Genomic DNA, 23,214 nt, shown 5'->3' on the forward strand with positions numbered 1-23,214 from the left:
ATCTGTTCTAAACTTGAAGCAACCTCCATGAAGAATATCATGTCACCCATGCATGAGAGACAACACTCAATGACACTATGACATGATATATTTTCATTTTGAAGGTATTCTTATAAAGATCTTCATTTGAATTCAAGCAATTTGATCCTATGAGGAGTGGTCGTGTTACCGTCTCACAATTTCGGAGAGGACTGGACAATATGGGACTCAGCACTCTTAAAAGGCTGTACTTGTCTGAACCTGAGATCAATGCATTATGTCTGCTGTATCAAGACCCTAACGACCCAGGTCGGATTTGCTGGAACACTTTTGAAAGTGATATTGACACTGGTAAGTATAAGACAACTGTCTTTTAGTGTTTGTAAAATTTTTATTATTATAAATTCTTACTCTTCTTATTGTTGTCTTCACTAAATTTTTATGTAGTATATTCTTCAATTATTTTGTGCATAACCGTTTCTACATAATATAAATACAGAGAAATTTATGAACTCACTTTTCCACAAAGCTGTTTCTTGTTGCTGTTCTATTAACTTCAGTGGCCATTGCCACCATCCTCGTTGTATCTTGCAGCAGTGCTAACATGATGGCAGTGGCCACCGAAATTAATAGAACAACAACAACAAAAAAAGTTCATGGAAAAGTGAGTACAAAAGTTTCCCTGTATTTATTCCAAAAAAATATGAATGTTTGTTACAGTTCTTAAAAGCTTGCTCAAACAAGAAAGCAGCTGTTCTGATATCCCCTTTCCATCCTTCTCTTTCATCGCACCAAGGTTTATAAACGCATTGAAATACTGAAAAATTAAGATATTTGGATATCACATACAGGATTTGATTCTCCCCCTCCCCTTTCCCTGAAAATATTGCAATGTAGGAAATCTAAATATGAAATAAATCATTGTTCACTGTTATATCATAAAGTGCTTCAATTTCTTAGAATTTTTAAAAATGCAGTTATGCTGAATTATTACTTTCCAGTGTTTGCCATAAAGAACCTTGAAAGGTATCCAGCTCTCAAAGTTGATCTTCCTCCACATGAGATAACCACGCTGCCCCGAAAAGGGCTGAATAACTGGGCAGAGGAAAGACAACACGTCCGAGACATCTGTGAAGAAGCTGTTGCCAGGCTTAAGAAGACGATCAAGCAACGGCGGATAAACGTTGCAACCCATTTCCGTGATTACGACAGGTAAATGACAGTGATCATAACGGGATGACTAATCTAGTAACCAATACAAAATTCAAGTATGTATCCAGATTTTCCAGGATGGATTTTTTGAATTCCAGTGCTACATATTAGTGATGTGGATCTGTGGATCCTCAGGTTCCAGAAGGTTAAAAAAAATACCCCTCACATGTAAGTTTTAACACATCTGGAGAATTTGGGGGGGGGGGTACTCCACCTTGCACCCATCAAGTTACGCTTTATGCATACACCCCAGGTTCAATTCCTGTGGTGAGCTTTAAAGATTGGGAAGGCCTCTTCGATGGCGCAGTGGTAGCATCGTTGCCTTGTAGTCAGGGGGTCCCCGGTTTGATACCCGGTGGAGGAACATAGTGGTTCGGATCCCACTCTCGATTAGCCTTACTGTGCACAAAATGGGACTCAAAAATGCCAAATCAATCTACCAATTAAAGATTGGAAATTTTTCTGACCCTCCAAATGCTCTGGGGTTCAATCAACCTCTAATAAAGTGGGGCAACCCTAGGGGATAAAAACTGTCAGATCTTGGTGCTGATCACATCATCTCCCCGAACTGATGAGATCCTGAATATGTATATGATAAGAATCTCTACATCCTCATCCCCCCCCCCCCCTTGCAAGCGTGAAGTGCACGGGTAACTTTTTTTGGATGCATTCATACAGAATTTTTACTAACCCCAGTAAAACTAAACTTTATACTAATATGAAAGAGGAATCTGTGAACAAGTACTGATAACATCCCAACACTTTCTTACAAACTATTATCATTTTTTTGTTTTTTGTTACACTCGCTTTAATTTCATTACTTCCTGTCTCATCCAGATCAACTAACCAATCTTTACAGGACAAAATTCATCACTGTTCTCATTACACTTTTCGTTGCTTTGAAAAGTCTTTACATGATTGTTTCATTGTATGTACATATACAGTGGCAATCACTCCACATACTCAGTAGTAGTGTCTACGGAGTAGATATTCAGTTGATGAGTTATACACTTGACATATTTGCACAAAGTCCTGTGAATAGTAGCAAATAATACATAAAAGTTGAAGTAAGTCTTGAAGCTTTCCTGGCAACGAATGATGATAAGATTATCTCCGGCTATCGACCAGGTGAGTTGTGAAAAGGATTCCAAGCTTTCGAGAGCTAACGTCACTCTCATCTTTAGGGTAGATGTCTTCTGTGATGTTAGCTCTCAAAAGTTTGGAATCCTTTCCACAATTCACCTGGTCGACAGCACGAGAGAATCTTTTCATTGAACGAAAGTTGTTATATATATGGAAAATTAGGAGGTGGATGTATGTCTTTTAACTTCCATCACTCCTGTCTGAAACGTAGTTTTTGTCACACACATAATTAGTGCATATTTACTTGATAATTGCAAATTATTTTATTACAGAATAAACTCAGGTCATGTGTCAAGAACACAATTCCGTCAGTGTCTGGGAGCGGACAGTTTACTTTGTTCCGAAGAGGAGCTGTATGCCATGGAGCAGAGATATTGTGACGATGTGGGATTCAATTACATTTGGTTCCTAGAGGAAGCCGATCCACCACAACCAGTAGAAGGCTTGGTACAATATAATCTATACTGCATAATATATGAAATAAGCTCACATTTTCCTTCTCAAATGATTAACTAGTATTTTAATTTCAAAACACCAACGCAGTATATGTTATGTAAACAAGCACTATATTTCTTGCTTTGGTAATGTTTCAATAAATGCACACACACACACACACACACACACCGTGCTTTTGGCAAGCCCTATAACTTGATATTTGCTACAAAAAAGAATGTTAGCAATACATCATAATTTAAAAAAATTAGAAATGTAAAACAGTCTTTGGGAACAATTAAATACTGTAATTAATACACTAATGAAACATGCTTACATATCTGTGTACCTGTTTACAATATTTTACGCAATTAATTTCAGTGGCATGTGGATGGTGACAGTGGCAACTGAAATTAATCGAATAAAATAAACAGGCATAGGTACATGAGTAAATTTCATGTACATATTATCTAACCACGACTAAAGTCATGTAACAAATAAATACTGTTAGATTTTAGAATTTGAAATATTGAAAGAAAAAGAAAGTTAATGTAAGATACAGTCTAATAAATCCGTTTCCATGTCTCTTGTATTATCATAAAGTATTTCATATTTCACTTATTACTAGGGCATATTGTTACTACTTGTAAAAGGTAAACATTGTTTTATAGGTTACATGGCCTCTCAAAAATACTGTGTGTGTGTGTGTGTGTTGTGCATGTTGAAACATTTCCAATTCAAGAAATAGTGGTGGTTGTTTACATCCATATGAGTCATTGTTTTGAAGTATGAGTGCAACAAGCAATGTGCACCTTTAAGAACAAGTGTCTACTTAGGTAAATGTGTTTAAATTCAACTGTTTATATATTTTATCACACATTTACCCATTTGTATTGAATTTTAGTTATTTTGCAGCACTTTTGTAAAAGGTGACAACAAGGGTGAATGATGAAGAAACAAAAGAAAGATGAGGGGAACAAGCACTAAGAATCATGGGTTACTCAGGGTTCGAACTTAGTGACCTGGCTTTGTAACATATTATGCTGATTAGTCAGCCTCTGAGGCCAGCTGTTTAATAATTCAGAGTGGCTTGATTTGGAACCAGGTAAGGATATCCACAGTAGGTCTCCTACGGTTGCTGTCATTCTACAACGCAGGTGGAGAAGGAACTGGATCTTTTAAAAAATATATAAAATTGCCATTTATGAAGTCCCAAAAGAAGAAATTCATTTTCATCAATTCAGGAGCATTCAACTGAACCTCCTTCCTCTGCATAATAATTACCTGAGATTCAGTTGAAAAATTACATCATGCACAAACACAAAAGTTTTCTGGTATACATGCCAGTAAGTGTGGTTTATGATTGAAAGCTATTTTTGATGTCTGTAAAACTGTGAATGGTGCACACACATTAACAAAACCTGTGACACTGTACTTTGGTATATATAGATAAATACAGGGCATACACAAAATAATGGTGTGGTTTGAAAACTTAATAAAACATTTTGCGCTACCAGCAGCTTGCTTCTTATACTTACTGTGCGGCTGCTGGGCCGGTTTCCAAAGGCTTTCTGTATGTTCCGTTTTGAGGTGTCCAGATCTGTGATTACAGTGCATGGCTTAAAAAAGATGCAACACAACCAGATGGTACCGACAATTTGTGGAAACTGGATAATTGTGTGAAGGTAAGAGTCCTAGCTGACCTCGTGTGTCTGATGATAACATTGAAAGAGTGCATGATGCATTTCAGTGAAGTCATCCAGTCAGTGACTAGAGCAATTCGGGTGCTTCGACTGAATACCAATTGTGAAGATTACATTCTACGATCCCCCATTTTCACAGGAACGTTCAAGTACTTCTCAATGGTGTTCTACCACAGCGCTGGATCGGACATGTTAAAAATGGTAACAACTTTCTCCCTTGGCAAACCCTTTCCCCAGAACTTACACCATGTGGTTTCATTCTTTGGGGGTTCATTAAAGGGAGTGTTTATGTATCACCATTGCCAATGTCCGTCCATGAACTTCATGATCAGATAACATTTGCACTGCAGGCCATTACAGCGGACATGCTACGCTGAGTCTGGGATGAGTTTGATTACTGCGTGAATGAGTGTCGTGTCACCCAGGAACACACATTGAAGGATTGTAATTAATGCAAAAGAAACTTGGACAGTTGCCGCTGCTGACGGTGTATGTTGTGCCCCTGTAACGTGAGAAATAATTTTTTTATTAACTTCTGAAACAGCGCCCTTCTTTTGTGTATGCCCTGTATATGTATGCATATATATATATATTTCTGCTTCAACAACAAACAATGATTTTTTTTCTTTTTCTTTTGGACTATCTCGGTAAATTTACTCTTTTGTTGCATGCCATTAACAAATGCCACTTCTTTCCAGTTTGATAAATTCCTTGATTTGAAAGTTAAGCTGAATAAGGTTCAGTTCAAACCAAAACCAACCAAAGAGGAGAGGGATATCACATGCATTCTGGCTAAGATCAGAGCTAAGGTAAGAAAATAAATATAATTTTAATGTAATTTGAGGCATTAACATGTAATCTTAATCTGACATTATCTACTGCGTATGTCTTTTCTCCTTCCCTGTTCTACGATGACAAGCTAATAAAGAATCAATATCATTCATGCAACTTGAGATACACACCATGAAAAGCATGCTGCAATCACTAGCATAGCCAGCCATGGCTCACAGAAACAAACCTTTCCCAAAATTTAGCCAAATTACACAGTTCTACAGCTCTATTATAGATAGAAAAGTAATTGTTCTTTCATAGATAATGGTGGACAGACTTAAAAAATCGCATTTATCAGGTGCCCTCCTCATTGGAAGTGGGTCAGAAATGGAACTAATTAATTTGAAGGATGGCCTATCCAACAGTTGCATTTAGCTAAGAATGAGGACAAACCATTTGTATCTTTTTTCTTGTTCTTTGGTTGTTACCAGGAGGGAGGCTAAGGGGAATGAAGCCCCCACCCAAAATCCTACAAATATCTCATTAAAATAATGTATAGTGAAACTAATTTTACGTCCTTAACAGGATTACACATCTTCTATAATAAGTTAAGTTGTAATATACTGAAAAATTCATTTTCATGGCTTCTACCCCCATCTGTTCACCTTTAGATGGTAGCTGCTGATAAGCATAAGCATCGGGAAAGGGGGGTGAATGGGTGTCAACCACCCTCGATATTGACATTATTCAAGTTATTTTTATTGTAACAGAAATAAAGGTATAACCAAAATAATCAAAGTAAAAAATATATTAGATCAAAAAAAAATAGTGTATAATAGAGGAACTAGGTTATATTTTTATGTTCTACCATTTAATCCAAAGAATAGCTAAATGGACTCGCAGCTTCCAAAATTTATAGTTTCCTTTGTGCGAGGTCACATAATATAAACTTTGAGTAAAATTTGGCCCTAACTTTTAACCCATCCGCTTACCATTTAAATGCCAATTTTTTTGCCATGAAATACCATTTAAATTTGGCTATCTCCCGTGAAGGTTGCACAGCAAGACAAGATGTCAAATATTGTTTAAACTATCCAAGCAATTTACGTGAAAATTTTATATATTGAAGTGGAAGTATAGTAATAAGTATGCACATATGCAGTTTACTTGAAAGATAATTAGAAACTCACCTAATAAATTTGATCACACACATCTTTGCATTCCATTTCCATTCCTCAACCTTTTATATTTTTCCTGCCACAGCCACCTCTTCCTCACTTTCACTACATTCTTCAATTTCAATAACATAAAATGAACCCCCATGTTCATCTCCACTTCCAAAATCCACATTTTCCTCTTCATCGCTATCGAAAAGCAACTTTTCAATCGCAGAATCATCTACAACATTCTTAAGCAACATGTTTACAAGACGTAACAATTGAAGGTTTGTTTACATGAGAAATTACTGAACAAAACACGCTTGAAATGGTATGAAAAACTTAGCAGCACAAACATACACGTCATAGATTTGAAAGATCATACAACCTCTGCCATCTATTGAATGAAAAAGGAACTACGTGATGAAAATCAGGAACCCGTCGATTCGACGACTAGGTATGGGAAGGAAACGTCCAGTCAGGCCGTCGATTCGACGACTAGGTAAGCGGATGGGTTAAAGCCTTTTTTTGAACGGAATGTGTAAAAGTTAATAACAAAATACATCAACTATGAATTTCAGTACACTAACTGTACAAAATGTATGAAATATAATGGACAACAGTTGTGTTGGCTATTCACTCGTATGATGGATCAAGTAGCAAAGTCTCTCTCTCCATTTATGTAAGAACAATAAATTTGAATTAAAATTTGTTTAGTTTTAATAACTTATAATAGTTATTATTGTAATAATAATTATTGTTATTAATATTTCTACTAATCAAGTTTTATCAATTGCCTGAATCTATCAACAAATATTTCTGACGACGCCTGTGCTGATTAAGGAGGAGCCCCCCTCCCCCCTCCAATAAAAATCTGGCTACGGGCTTGGTTGTTATGCATTATGGTGTTCAACTGTTCTTACATGCATGAAGTTATGAATTGAAATTGTTGAGATTGAAACTTGTTTTCATGTGCAAAGATAGCTTATAAATTTATGTAATTATGGAAAATGAATAACTCATATTGTGATTACCTAATGAAGAGTTAGTGTATTATAGTTATGCATTACCCAGAGTTGATATATAGAACCTCATGTGTAAGCCAGTTCCACCTACAAGTTAATAAACAAATATTTCTAAATGCAGCCGGTGATTTGATTTGAGAGTTTATTTTTATTAATATGAAATGAAACTCCCTGTGTAAAATGTGTAATTCATTTTCCAAGATAAAATACATCAGGAATTGGTCAAGGGTGCATAAGTATAGACGATATGGAAAATTTCTTGTACAATATACCCTTCCCCTTTTTGTAGACAACAGTGTTAAAGGTGGGCAGAGGTGTGGTGCTGATCACATCACCCCCACCTTCGGTCGGTGATCAAGGAAGTGTGGGGCCCTAACTCCACACCCTGAAAACGCCTTCATAGCATGGTGCAAAGCACAGGGGAAGCACTTTACTTTTTACATCACTTTTCTGCAACTTTTGACTAATTGTGACAATGATAACATGAAATTGATGACACTACAATGAACACCCATGTCCTGTCTGGGACTTGAACCTTCAAACTTTGATGGTGAGATTGAAAGTAGACTAAGCATTTGGCCATCAATATGGCAGCTTGAGTAATTTTAAATCACTGCTTAGTATTGAGAGTAATCAGCAAGAAGATCTGTAATTGAAATAAGTCTTGAAACCTTCCTGGTGACAAATAATGAAGAGATTCTCCACACTATTGACCAGGTGAGTTCTGGAAAGGTTTTCAAGCTCTCAAGAGGTTACGTCACTCTCATCTTCAGGCCAGAAGAAGAGAGTGACATTACCTATCCTCAAGATGAGACTTACGTTAGCTCTTGAAAGTTCGGAAATCTTGTCAGAACTCACCTGGCCAATAGCCCAAGATAATCTGTTCATCAAGATCTATAAGGTTTCAAATGGAACAGATTCAACCCTACTTTTGATATTAATTATTATTCTTTTACACATAATTGTATGAGCTGTAGTACACTATGTTTTCCAGGTTGTGCGAGAAAGAATTAGACTTATGGAATTCCTGAAAGACTACGATCGAACTAATGAGAAGTTTATCACGAGGAGCAACTTTTTCAGAGCTCTTGGTCAGTGTCAACTTGAATTAACAGAAGTCGAAATGGAAACACTGGCAGATGTGTAAGTTTTAATAAATTATATTAGAGATGGAAAAATTAATTGGTACTCTAGGCATATTAGTAAAATTGCCAACAATTTTACTGATTCGGTATTCCTACAAATAACCTCCAATTTAGTGTAATGTCATACCATGTTGACTTTCTTTATGAATATATATTTTGGCTATGGGAAATATGTGCCTAAATATGAAGTCACCTAGATACATATACTACTTCAAAGCTATTCAGGTTCTTTGCGAAACATATGCAATTTTATATTGAACTAGAATAACAAATATATTAGCAGCAGTAAATTTGATATCAATAGCATCAATGACTGCATTATTATTATTATTGTAATGGCAGTTTTCAGGTGGCTACGAATGAGCAGCGTAGCTTGGTCATGGAGACCTACAACAACGACTGTGGGTTTGTCGTGCTGACCACACTTCACCACGTAATTGGTTGGATGATCTCTCACCTTTACATGTGGGAGTGAAGCTGGCAGTCGGTAGATAGGCTTTGGCCCTCAAGGGCTGTTGTGCCACAGGTTGTTGTTGTTATTAAACAACTGAACATATATAAACAAATTACTTCTTAGAAACCTACAGGATAGTTTTGTGTATGTTTCTATATATTTTCAGATTTGTGTTTAGCTTTGCTCCGTCAAAGTAGGCATGTCTTCTGTGGTTGAAAAGTAGCGAAATCCGAATCTAGAAAACCAGAATAGCGGCGATTCGACTCCATGTACTGACAAAGCATCACCCAATGTTGAAAACAGACATTTGACAGGAATTTGCTCTCAAAGGGCTGTTGCGCAACGAAGACTTTAATTTGCATGAAGAGTTGAATGTTTACATTTTTTTTTTTAGGTTTGCCATGCCAATGCAACGTAATTTCATTGACTACAAGAAATTCTCGGAAATCGTCGAGGAAGCTTTCACCCAGCCAGGCCTCGAAAGGGCCCCTCTGCTTGTTCCCTTGCAGCATGTCCCCCCGTACTTCACGGACTACAACTTCTTGAATTACGAAGAGAGGCGCATTTTCTCCATGGCTATGGAAAAACTATCCAAGAAGAAATTGAACCTCCTACCTAACTTCAAAGATTTTGACATCACAAACTGTGGTTCCGTGCCACGGAACCAGTTCCTGAGGGTTCTCTCAATGCACGGGCTGTCCGTTCTACTGTCTCCAAATCAGCTTGAGGTGATTCAGAAATGCTTTGCAATCAATCGGGGAATGCAGGATGAGGTGGATTACAGGGCATTTGTGCAAGCACTTGACTATTTGGTATGCATTTCTGGAAATAAGCCATTTTAAAGTCACTCTTTTCTTTCCCTCTCTTGACAATTTCTTTTAGTGTGAACAAAAGGTACCATTTTGTGTGTCTGATATTGTGAAATGCATTCGATGTTTATTTTTTGATTGTATAATATATTTTTGGTTATTCTTCACTTGTAAAAAATTGTGCAACATAACTCTAATTCAATAAAAATGTTTATTTTCTTTTACTGTACATGCTTCTTATAACTTTTACAGGTTATATATAAATAATCTGCAATAAATATTTACAGAATGAACTGTATTTTCACTTTTTGTAAAAGTGCATGGGTAACAGTTGCAGTACCCTTAGTAAATTACTTTTAAAATAATTTACACATAGTCATGCATGTACAAACCTGGGAACAGTCTTAAAATTGCATGTTTATTTCTTATTCCTCAATGGGCAAATGGTATAATGTTGTTGTTCTTGTAAGTAACAAACATTAAAACAAACTATTAAAAACCCACAATTAATTGAAGCTATAGATTAATAACACATAATAGAGCAATAACAAATATATATATATGAAACGGGAAGCAATTTGAGACACTAGTGTTTTACCAATTCTTACTGAATCTCAATTCAAAACATAAAGATGTGTATTTGAAATAACAATAGAAATAAAACTAAATATTAAACTGAAGAAACTATGAAAACAAATCATTCATAATTTGGAATTGTTTACATCCTTGTTCAAAACATTTGTTCTTACCTTCACAAACAGATTATGAAAAAGTTAATACAAAATGTGCTCTGTTATGAAAAAATACACTTTGCACTACAACTATTGCTACACACTCAATGAATTTATTTATTTCAAGGAGTCAGTTTTCACACACTTGAACAATTTTGTAAAAACAAAGAGAGATTTATCACAGTGATGTAAAGATACTGGGGCTTTGTAAGTTAAACATTCCTACTCTTACTTGAGGAACTGGACATTGCAACATGCAATTTGGTTCAACCTCCACTCTTGTAAGGGTCAATTTGAATGAGTGTAAGTCAGGTACTATTCCAATCTGAGGAAAATAAATTTATGTTATTTCTTTTTAATTATCAAGGAGTTAACATTTATTATGCTTAAAAGGTACAATGATTTGGCAATTTTTTTACACATAGTTTGACTGAATTCGCCCCAGAAGAAAACATCTGGTATAGGCTGATGAATGTTGATAAGTCATATAAACTGTTATGGGTTTTATGACATTCGGGTCTCATATTAAACTTTTGCAATACAAAACTAAAGTTCAAAGTTTTTTTTTCCTTATCTGCTGCATATATTCATGCCTTCTTGGGTTCTCAAGGTAAGGTTACAAATGTTTGTACTTGGTACATGGATAACTGAGTATTTTCAATGCAGCAATATCAGCAATTAGAAATGCAATAATTGCAGTGCTGATTATTGTATAGGTATGCCAACCTGCATGGCTGAGTGGTTAGCACAGCATGCTACAATGTCAGGGCTCCTCCGTGGCTCTTCCTTCATCAATTTCATCATATCACTCATCCTCACCTCTGTGATTAAACAAAAGTGGCAGAAAAGTGAAGTAAAATAAACCAAATCAATCAATATTACACAGCTCGGTAGGAGCTGCAAAGTTTGCACGAAGCACTCACTATACATGCTTTGATAAAATAATACAATAAGGCATTGAAAAAAAGAAAACCACTGGTGTGTCCCTACTGGCAATAATATGTATACTTGGTCTGTTTTCAAGGTTGTCACTTGCAATAAACTACACAGCGATTGTTATTAACAAGATGGGCACATTTTATTTTATTTCTCCCAGTGAGAAAAAATAATTCTCTTTTGTTTTGCACAGTACCTTATTTACGGACTGCTGTTCCATTTCTGCATAATTTTTTAAATTGCCATGTTAAAATACCAGGGTGGCCACTCTAGGACCATGATAAAATTCACGTATAATTCCTGGCTTTCAAGGTGAACTTTCCAAACATTCAAGGGTACAAGAACATGTTTTCTCTATTTCAACCTTACATATTACCACCTCTCACCAGCCACACACAAAAACATTAACAATATAAATCTGTGAGATTCCAATGTATTCAAAATTCTAATTCAATTCAATAAAGTGGTACATATACAGGGTGTTTCTGTGACCTTGATTCAAATTTGCATGGTGGATGCAGACTGACCGAAGTACCAATATGAGATAAGAAACCCCGGCCAGGAAACACACCATTAAAAAGTTATCAGTCAAAAGGACGTATTTGAGGCTCCCTATGACAGTGAAATAAGGCAATTGAAAGATAAGGCTTATAGCTTTAATACGGACGTTTCTATAGTGTATCGTAGCACTCTAGGACAAATACGTTACAGTAATTGTTTAAAATGGCGGCTCCCGGCATCGATGCAGGCACGACAGCGTTGCAAGAAGCTCTGTCGCATCTGCTAACATCCCTAGATTGTTCTAACGATATTACAGACAGCTATGATTCTTGCCAGGTGGGGATGCAAGGGTGTTCCTCGGGTCATAAGGAGGACCTGTTCGCAAGAATCCTTGATATACGCATCGTCAGAACGACTCCAGAGCGGATATGACGGAGCTTCTTGCGATGCTGGGGGTCGCTATCTTGAACAATTACTGTAACGTTTTCGTCCTAGAGTGCTACGGTACACTGTAGTAGCGTCCGTATTACATCTTCAAGCTGCATCTTTCAATTGTCTTATTCCACTTTCACAGGTAGCCCAAAATAGCTGCGTTTCCAGACCAAGGTTCACCTAATTTTGGTATTTGGGTCAGTTTCCATGCAACCTGCAAGTTTGAATCAAGGTTACAGAAACACCCTGCATATATTTAAAATATTTAATTTAAGGTGCAGAGTTTACATTAGCCATTTCACATACTCAGACTCAAAATACATCTACAAACACAAGTCACAAATGTTACGGGATATACTTATCTACGAAAAATTGTTAATTGTAAAAGAATTTCAAACTCAAATTTAACTAATCAAGTACAAGATATCTTATCTTGCAATAATCTTCTGTCTATCAGGCAGATTGTTCTGAAAACGACACTAATAAAGAAAATGGATTGAGAGAATTCTTATTTTCCATGGAGCTTTCTTTTCCTTCCTCAATAAAAATAAAACTTAAACTGTGAAAAACTTGCCTCATGGCATTTATAATTACGAATAAATTCATTGGGCTTTGGTTTAATAAAAGTTACAATTCCTAGAATTCAAGGAATTCCCGGTGAGTAGCCAACCTGAATACTATCATGTGATCTGATAAACATTACTCATTAGCAGGAAAAAAAAAAAAATAAAACAGTTGCAAAATTTCTACAGAAAATGGATAGGTGAACTGTACTCACAGTGATCTGAGAAGCTGCTTGTATTCCATCACAAACTGTTCTTCTGGTATAAGAGTTAGATCGAGATGATCCTCCTCAAAGGTTGAAATCCCTTCAGCCAGCCTTTCATATGCTTGCTTATCTTGCTCTTTTTGATGTTCCGAGTCAGAATCATCTGCAAATACCAAATAATCAGAGGTTAGTTGTTGCTCTTAAACATATATTGCAGATTCCCTCCACACTATGCAACAGAAAATATTTGGAAGTAACAGTTACTATTTCTGAGTAACTGTAACTAGTTACTTTACAAATATTAGTAACTGCAACTTGAACTTACTTACTTTTTCCAATTAACTAGTAATGAAATTCAGTTACCTTTACAGTTATTTTGTTCATGTTTTTGTAAGGAAGGAAATCTTGAACCGAATGTTTGATCTGGGAAAATTATTAAAATTTATTGCCCAAATTGCCACTAAATGTGTCCCAAGTGTGCTTATTTTAGAACACCCACAATGCAAGAGTATATAATCACCACCAAATGAGGGGGAGGGGGGAGATGCCTCCCCAGGCAACCTTTCCATCCCCCTTGTCCCTCTAGCAAGCAAGAAAAACTTTACGAATAAATGGTGACCAAATATGCATTTTTGTGTGGAATCTGGTAGTAATTAAATGTTACTGCTCCCTCTCCTCTGCTTCTCCACTAATTTTTTCTAGCCCTGTCACCGATCTCCAACAATCATCCTGGAAACTACACCACTCTTTTTTTCTAGCTCAATCACTGATCTCCAGCAAACATCTTGGACACTACACCACTTCTTGGTTCAACTGTTATTTTAAAAAAAGTATGGTTGTCCCCCCCCCCCCCAGATAATGTTCTTAATTTAAAGTATAGGAGGTTTACTTTGAATTGTACCACTGTATATATTTTTATATTTAACAATGTGCAAAGTTCGTTATAATTAAATGAAAATTAACGTTTATTTTTAATGGTCATTAGTGTAAAAAAAGAACAGCCCACGAGTTATATCTAGAATCAAGTAACTCAGTGTTGGTGAGAACGCATAAATGATTAAAGCTTATGAATTTCACACAAGTTAATAAGGAACACTGGAACGTAAAACACATTTTTATCAATATGCGCTTGTTTTTGGTTTAGTGCATAAAACTGAATCACTTCCTCTTAGCATACAAAACCTTCACTTACCATCACAGTCTAAATCAATAATCGCTGCTGCTGCAGCTGCAAAATCAGCTACAGATTGAGTGCCCTGAGATGTAGAAGCACCTTCAGATGATGGATCCAAAATAACCACTCCATTGTTATTAGCTAGGTCTTCTATAGCCTTTTCTGCATTTCCCTTGTGCTTCTTCAGAGCTAATTTTGCCATCTGCTCATCGAAACCCAAGGAAATCATCTGTAACACGAAATGTCCATTACAAACAGTCTCGAGAACTCAATTACAGAATTACAGAATTACAGAGTTACTTTAAAACATAACTATGTTACATGTACAGATATTTTATTACCAGTAAGTTATAACTTGCAGAACATGAATTGCATGTTGCCACTACACTTAATAGAGAGAGGAAGAAAAAAGTAACAGATTTATGGATAAGCAAGTACTACTACGAGAGGAAGAGATGAAGGCCCGGTTGTTCGCTGATGACTTAGTAATATGGGGAAACAAGGAAGAAGAAGTACAGAGCCGGAAACGGCAAAGGATGATGATGAAGTACTACTTAGCAGTACATGTACAGTCAACTCTCGATACAACAACCTTTCACAGTTCCCGGGAAAAGGGTCGTTATTGAAATTTGCACCAATTTTCAGCTTAAACAGAGCTCAAACGGACACAAAGATTCATAGGAGATGGTAACACCATTTTCCTGGTAGTTATACAACCTGTTATGCACAGGATGCATGTTGAGAAGGAATATAGAACATTTAAAATAATGTTGTTTTCTTTTAATTGTGCACAGTTGTTGCTCTTCCACTAAATTCTTACAATTCTAGTTCATGGGAAACCCGTTTGCACTGACCTATGGAAAGGAAAACAATCTCTCGCTTATTGCAAGCGAAACTCAAAGAACCTTCACACCAGTCACACTGGCGCCAGCAAAAGTTGGGAGATAATCGGGCAGAATGAATGCTGGATTTTATACGGGTCTACTAGAGCATTGTCTATTACAAGATTAACTGTTAAGAAAATATCTCTCAGGAGACAAAACTTTTCTAGACACCAGAAAAAAAAACGTGGCTATAACTTTGGTTCTGGTTCGGCTGTGTAAAATACATCGTACAAAAAATCACTGCTCTGTGTGTTCAGGAAGTTTATTCTTGTGTCAGATGCAAAATAAAATTTACAGTTTGGCTTATCAGCAGGTGCAGAATATGAAGTTGTTTTAACTCTTGTTTTTTCTTTCTGGAGATCCAATTTCGTTATCTTGAAATCAAAACAGCTTTGCGAGATTCAAAACAATGACTTTTTCCTTCCTGCTGGATGAGTCATTGCTGTTATCCTCAAGCGACAGCTTCACAGATGCTAGATGAAACACTGGCACCATCTGCAGCATAAAAACAAGGAGACCAGCTGAATGTTCCAGTAACAGGTGGCATTTTAAAGATAACGCAACTGTCGAAGATGGAACTTTTATCAGCAGTGTGAAGAAGAAGGAAATGACCCTTGCTTTACGTTTTTACGTGTTACCATGCAACAGACAATAATACAGGCAATATTTATTTTGCAGAAAACAGGATTAAAAAAAATAGGACCTGAATTTTGCAATTATCACATTGCCGTGCACACCAGTGAATGGGTGGGGGAGGGGGTCACTTTTTTTTTTTATAAACTTGTCCTATGGTTTTTGTTCCTTTTCAAGAATGTATCCAGAACTGGTTGACCCATTTTAGATGTCAAAGGAAAGGAAGAGGAATCCACTTCCACCCTTGCCTGTAATCAGCTCATGTGCACACTCGAGTAATAAAATCGTGCCTAAAACAATCGGCTTCCCCCACCCTACACGTTTGCTGACAGGAAAATAGGGAGAAGTCACTCAGCCAACGGAACACTTTTTTGGCAAATATTATGACATTATCACAGTTAGGAAAATGTTTGAAGTGGGAAAAGGGAGTTATGATTCACGTTAGATCGATGTAAACTTTTGCAGAAACCTGTTGATGATCTTTAGTTGGCCTATGTGGCTTTCATTATCTCCAACAGTTTCGCTTTTTATGAAGTGTTACAGGGAACAAAGAACACGTTTTGAATGAAAGTGGGTACCAGAAGTTGTCGGCTACAAGGCTAAGAGTTGCTCACTCACGGGAACCTTCTGAACTCTAGGTCAGAGCTGGACAGATGGGAAAGACTTCCAGGTGCCACGCATTTATATTTTGGAACATTCCTGCAATCTTCTCTCTCATTTCTCAAGGTGGTGTATTTATCGATGAAAGAGCTTGACCTGCCATACACATTGACAAAGACTGCAACGGGTAGCAGCCGTCGGGTGCAGGGTTAACATTGGCATGCTTGGGGGGAGGGAAGGGTGGAGATCAAGTGCTATTGGATATCACTCAAGCGTGGTGTGGTGGTGTCTATTTTTAGATTAAACCCACTTGCGAATGGTAGAGTGCTCGTGAAGGGAAAGAGTGGGAATAAAATGTGTGCAAAAACGTATTTTTTGGCCAATTTCCTTCAATTTTTCAACTTTTTTTTACAAATTTTTCACGGTTCCCCGGAAAAGGGTCGTTACTTTGAGAGGGTCGTTATATCTGGGGTCATAGAATCGAGAGCCGACTATATTTGTTCCCATGTTTTTCAATCCCTGAAATGTGAAAAATGGTTGTACATAATCAGTTATCAAACATCAGTAAGTACAGAGTGAGTCAAAAGTAGAGATTCACATAAACATCTTTAAAATGCATAGAACGAAAATCACAAAGATGTATCGTCATGTGTATTAGACCAATGACTGCAAGTTTTGATGTATGCTACTATACCCACCTGACACTTTCAACTGAACTTCTGAACGTAATTTATTTTTCAAGAAATCCAATGGTGAAATTTGTTTCCATATATTAGGATGTTATTTCCTTCGAAATTTTCCACATTCATACAGATGCTAAAGTCTGAAACAGCCCCAATACCAATAACACACATACATAATGTAACATAAATTATATGACAACCCATGGGTGTAACCTGGGGCCCAATTTTGAGAGGGCAGAATCAAACCTAGGGCTTACGTTTGGAGGAAAGACGGAAAGTTTTCCATCTCATAAAAATAGCATCCAGGATTATTTGCTAAATAACTGTGACATTCGTGTTGCGAAATCACAAATATTACTATTTATTACTTTGCTCATCAGGTCCCCTAACTTGTAAATTTTAATACACCTGAAAATTTTGAGGGGGGCAAGTTCAATATGCCACTACTAGAGTACTGCATTGAACCACTTTCACTTGAAAATACTCTATTGAATCTCCCACACTCAAGCGTGATACGCTCAAATATACCTAGTCATATCATAAATTCTGTTACAAAGTTAATAATGAACTACAGGAACAGTGAGCAAGCTAATGTATCAATATTTGGATGCTACAAAAGTACAGGTCTTGCCAACACAGAGCACCAATCACTGTTCAAAATGGCCACCTCTGGCCTTCACACAGGCCTGAAGTCTCTGAGGCCAGTCATCAATCGCAGCATGCACGGTCTCGAGGGGAAAGTCCGCCACTGCATTCACAAGAGAACGCTTGAGACTCACAAGGTTTGGATGCCTCTTCCTATAGACCATGCCCTACAAAACGGACCACAACCTGTATTCCAATGGGCTGAGGTCGGGGCTGCTGGAGGGCCAATCAGCCGGAGCAATGAAATCAGGCACATTCCTCTGAAGCCACTCCTGTGTGGTCTTTGCCTTGTGAACCAGTGCTGAGTACTGCTGGAAGCTCCACGGCTCAACGATTTCACAAGTGGCTCCAACACTGTCGCTTGGTACACTTTTGCAGATTTCTTCACACCATGTTCACAGAAGTGGAGGTCAGCCATCATACGAAAATGCCCCCCCCCCCAAACCATCACTGAGGCGGGATGATGGCCTCTGAGGATCCGTGGCATGTTTTCACGAGCTTCCTGCGATGTCGAGGCATAAACAAAGTTGTTTTGACGATGGTAAGACTCTTCAATCGTGAAGATTTTTTCGTCCCTGAAAAGGATCCTCCTGTGGCCACCATTTGTGTAAAGCTGAAGAAGTCTTTTTGTTTTCTGTTCTCCCTGGACCTTAAGCTGTGGAGTGAGGAAGTGACCAGTACTTCGACGATAAGTGAAGAGTCCTAGGTCACTTCGGAGCACACGCGACATCGACATTTTTGAAATGTTCAGGTCTCAAGCCATCACTGCTTGTTTCCTGACAGCATTTCGTCGAATCCACCCCGCCACTGCTTTCACGAGTTTCTGGCTCCTCACACTGCGAGGTCTACCTTTCCTGGGGCGGTCCTCAATTGTCCCTGTGTCACAGTATCTGTTGATGGTCCGATGCACAAACATCCCACTGATATTCAGCTTTTTCAGGGTGTTGAATAAGTTCAATGGTGATCTGCCAACTTTGTGTGCAGTGCGATTACTGCCACACCATTCTATACCCCCCACTCCACTTGACTCGCCTTTCCACTACCACAACCAAACACACAATGATACTGGTTGTTGTTTGATCCAACATTGCGGGGTTACCTTGCCAGTGCTGCCATCCCTGTCTAAACTTTGTAACAGAATTTATGATATGACTAGGCATAAAATATCAAATATCATTTCAATGGGACAATAATTGTACAATTATATGTGTAAAAATCCATCCTGGTAATTTCAGCCCATAATCATCTATTCATTTACATTTACCAGCCCCATATCATCTATTCATTTACATATATTGCTCTGTATTGGTAAGATAGACTAAATTACATTTTAACATGGAGATGATGACTATGTTCACTTCAGTTTCAATTTCACTGTGTCTTTCATTTCACGATCCATATTTGAGGGCCCACTGCCACAATTACAAAAACATTATGGTTTCATGTAAACTACTGGGCATCGAGCGTATACCGATCATTTGAATGTTCGATCGAGTGAAGAAAATGTCCCCTCCGTAATCCATCTAGCGCATCACTTCTCAACCTATGAGGTGCAACCCACTTCTGGGTCTAAACTCTACATTTCTGTTACTTGCGCTCAATCATTGCCTATTACCGGCATATCTCTGATGTATAAATCAAGGGAATTGGATATCTGTCATTTTCGTTTTGGCCGCAGCAATGAGTTCTTAATTTTCTGTGGTCACATGCATGTCGACTTAAGGTATCGCTTGATATTTTCGACCGCCTGTGTGTGTGTGTGTGTATGCTGTTGCCGTTGCAGTGTATGTTGTCATCATTTCACATTGCTATCACATTGTTTAGTTCGCTGTTAGACTAGTTACATATTTACTTTTCTATAATGAAGTATGTGTAATTTGTTTAAGCAAGCATAAAAGAGGATTTCTTAGAGTACTCATTGTTAGCAAAAATATGATTATAAACTGGGTGCACACCCCTACAAGTAATTCTGCCGGTGCCCATGCTCATGGGCCCCAATGAAGTGTAATTTCCTTCAAGGTGGGTCCCAGACTGAAAAAGGTTGAGAACCACTGATCTAGCATCATCCATGCGAACTATTAGATGATCAAGCAACGAGGCCTCAATGCAGCACTCTAGCCACTACCATATGCCTTAGATCAATATGCAAACTAACGATGAAAGTTAACATTCTCCTCTGTTATCTTCAAAACTTGGTAACAACTTTATAAAAGAAAAGGGAGAAGGTGAAATTTATTTTCATTTATTTTTAAATAAACTCGTTTGAACCAGTTTCCAAATTCAAATACTTAAGGAGTAATATTAACAAATGAAAATTATATTAAAGAGGAAATAAAAAGTAGGCTTAATTCAGGAAATGCATGTTACTTCTCTCTTCATAAACTTTTGTCTTCTCGTTTAATATCTAAGAAACTAAAAGTTAAAATATACAAAACAGTAATTTTGCCTGTAGTATTATATGGATGTGAAACTTGGTCCCTTACATTGAAAGAGGAACATAAATTGAGAGTATTTGAAAATAAGATCCTTAGGAAAATCTTTGGACCTAAAAGGGATGAGGGGACAGGTGAGTGGAGAAGGTTACATAATTTAGAACTACATAATTTGTATTCGTGTCCAGATATTATTAGAATCATTAAATCAAGAAGACTTAGGTGGGCAGGCCATGTGGCACGAATGGGAGAGGAAAGAGGAGTTTACAGGATTCTTGTTGGGAAACCTGATGGTAAGAGACCTGTAGGAAGGCCAAGACGAAGATGGAGGGACAACGTTGAGATGGACCTAAGGGAAATCTGTAGGGATGGAAAAGAGTATATAGATCTTGCTCAAGATAGGGAAAGGCTTGTGTTGCTGCAGCCATGAACCTTCGGGTTTAAGAAGGCTAGAGAGTTAGTTAGTTAGTTATTTTTAAATCACTTTCAAGTTACTATGCAATATTGCAAAATTCCAGAGAGGTATAAGGAGCAACTTTGTGCACAACCCCTTCCTATAAAATTCATCCTGGAACTGCATGGTTGCAGGCTAATGAGGTGTCTGGGCTCACATCCAGTAAGTAGAATACTTTGCATGTTCTGTCCATGTGCAATTGAATGCTCCTTCAATTTCATCTAATCATCACTCAATCTCATTGTTGCAATTAGAAAAAAGAAGTGGCAGGAAAACAACATTGTGCATTGTGAAAGAAATATAAAGTGTGATAACTACTAGCGAAATGACATAAAAGAATTTAAATTTTACAACTGGATTTGTTGAGGAATTTTAAAAAATGTAAGCAATCACACAAAAAGTTGAATCCAAGATAGATTACACAGGGGCGGCGCCAGAAATTTTCGACCGGGTGGGCAGAAGCTCCTTATTGATAGATTAGGGTGGGCAGTATAAATGTAAGACCATATATAGTATATACTAGTATTTGTATGTAAGACGTATGTATCCCCCTCTCTCTTACACTCCCGATTCTCCTTTTACTTCCTTTTCTTGTTTTCCTCTATATTATTTTCTAATCTATTGTCGAATCTTGTTCCATTTCCTTTCGCTTTGTCTCTGATAGATACAATTATTTCAAGGAAGTGTTTACCAATGCACAGCCATACCCCAGCCATACATTCTAATCACATTCTTTCATGCATGTTAATACAGTGAAATAAATTTGAATTAGGTTTAAGCTTGTGTTGCAAATACAAGGTACATACTTGATTTTACGTATTCGGCAACAATGATAGAAAGTGCGATGGTAGACAATCGTGAAGTTTCTCGTAATTTAAATGCATGTTCCTGAGCATAGTATTTTCATCGTATGATTTTTTGACTGAAAGAGTTTTTCTTACTCATTGGAGATCACTTTTCTTAGCTTACAAGGTTTGTACAACTGAGAAATCTATCTGAATGTTTGTAGTATCGGCGATTGGGTGCCAACATTTGAAGCACAAAGACAATATACTTATTCTTGGTAGAAAAGGCTTAACATAAAGAGGCCATAATGCGGGGGGGGGGGGGTAATGGCAAAATGTGGCGGTGGAACTGCATCCCCCACTTTCCGGTCCACCTAATCGCCGCCACTGAATGTTTGGATTAAAATGAACGTCTTATTAGGAATGATTTAAAATACACACGGAAAACCAATTCTTTGTTCATTGTCCATGAAGTATTCCTAGGCTAATGAAAGGCTATTTTGACAAAATATCATTCATAAGTAATAAACAAGATTGAAAAATCTGTTCAGAATTGAAGAGAATATTAGCTAAGTTGCTATTCGTTTTCTGAACTGTGATGTTATTAATGCGGGAGAAACAATACACGTATGGTTTACATGAACATATTTTTTGAGGTAACAAAATTATTTAGGACACAAGGAATTCATCGAAGTTGATCACCGTGCCAGTAATAATTAATCTATTTTTCATAGATGACTTGGATTGTATGGCATGACCATTTCGAATACACTAGAATGTCAACCTCTGTCCTGTACAGCAAACACCTGCAAACTTTATTCTTTTAGGGCAACGCGTCCCTGGCGCTTGTAGCCACTGTCAAAGTAATAATTTATGAGGGTTTGTATTTTGAGTGTCAGCATGTGTATGTTTTCGCCCCTTCGTTACTTTCATCTAATCACCATTGAATCTTATCGTCGTCATTATCAAAATTAGCAGAAAAATGACTATAAATAAAACAAATCAACCACAACTTACTCTTCCAAAAATGGAGTTTCATTAGTCCATAGCTTTTAGAGCCGGACCCCGTGGCTGAGTGGTTAGCACATCGCGCTGCGACGCCAGGGGTCCCGGGTTCGAATCCCGCTCGGGCATGGTTGTTTGTGAAATGTCCATTCATCAATTTCATCACTTATCCCCATCTTTGCAAATTAGCCAAGAGGCACAAACCGCAAAGTAAAATAAAACAAATAAATCCAATCCAATCCATAGCTCTTAGAAAGTTGAGGTGGTAGTTTCAATTGCACAGCGTTTCATTAGTGGATCAAGGCAACTATTTCCGTGAACAATGAGCTTGTTTTCCGAAAGTCTCAAATATTTGTATCAGGCAATCACCCTCTTAAAATGGACGCATCTTCTGTGGTGATAAAATGCCACATTTGGTGCAAGTTCTTTCTGTATATTTTTCCCCAATGGCATAAAGCTCGCGCATTATAATGAAGAGGTCCTGTGCGTTTCATTAGTGGATCAAGGCAACTATTTCCGTGAACAATGAGCTTGTTTTCCGAAAGTCTCAAATATTTGTATCAGGCAATCACCCTCTTAAAATGGACGCATCTTCTGTGGTGATAAAATGCCACATTTGGTGCAAGTTCTTTCTGTATATTTTTCCCCAATGGCATAAAGCTCGCGCATTATAATGAAGAGGTCCTGTGTTCGATTCCCCCCCCTCCTCTGGTGGAAGCA

The 23,214-nt window shown here is 37.4% G+C and overlaps 2 protein-coding genes across 2 annotated transcripts in view; one reads left to right on the forward strand and one right to left on the reverse strand.

Annotated features, from left to right (window-relative positions):
- Nucleotides 1-10,059, forward strand: part of LOC145994870 (uncharacterized) — a 52,137-nt gene extending 42,078 nt beyond the window's left edge. The window contains exons 7-12 of the mRNA XM_083131294.1: nucleotides 138-330; nucleotides 981-1,191; nucleotides 2,607-2,781; nucleotides 5,168-5,278; nucleotides 8,417-8,565; nucleotides 9,416-10,059. Of these exons, the coding sequence (XP_082987420.1) occupies nucleotides 138-330; nucleotides 981-1,191; nucleotides 2,607-2,781; nucleotides 5,168-5,278; nucleotides 8,417-8,565; nucleotides 9,416-9,863 (1,287 nt within the window). The 3' untranslated portion in view covers nucleotides 9,864-10,059. The remainder of the gene's footprint in view (nucleotides 1-137; nucleotides 331-980; nucleotides 1,192-2,606; nucleotides 2,782-5,167; nucleotides 5,279-8,416; nucleotides 8,566-9,415) is intronic.
- Nucleotides 10,023-23,214, reverse strand: part of LOC145994871 (NEDD8 ultimate buster 1-like) — a 38,248-nt gene continuing 25,056 nt past the window's right edge. Inside the window, exons 10-12 of the mRNA XM_083131295.1 lie at nucleotides 14,392-14,602; nucleotides 13,209-13,362; nucleotides 10,023-10,886 (exon numbers count right to left, since the gene is read on the reverse strand). Coding sequence (XP_082987421.1) covers nucleotides 10,877-10,886; nucleotides 13,209-13,362; nucleotides 14,392-14,602 — 375 coding nt within the window. The 3' untranslated portion in view covers nucleotides 10,023-10,876. The remainder of the gene's footprint in view (nucleotides 10,887-13,208; nucleotides 13,363-14,391; nucleotides 14,603-23,214) is intronic.

The sequence above is a fragment of the Lepisma saccharinum genome, chromosome 11 (genome assembly GCF_977018435.1).
Source record: "Lepisma saccharinum chromosome 11, izLepSacc3.1, whole genome shotgun sequence".
Lineage (NCBI taxonomy): Eukaryota > Metazoa > Arthropoda > Insecta > Zygentoma > Lepismatidae > Lepisma > Lepisma saccharinum.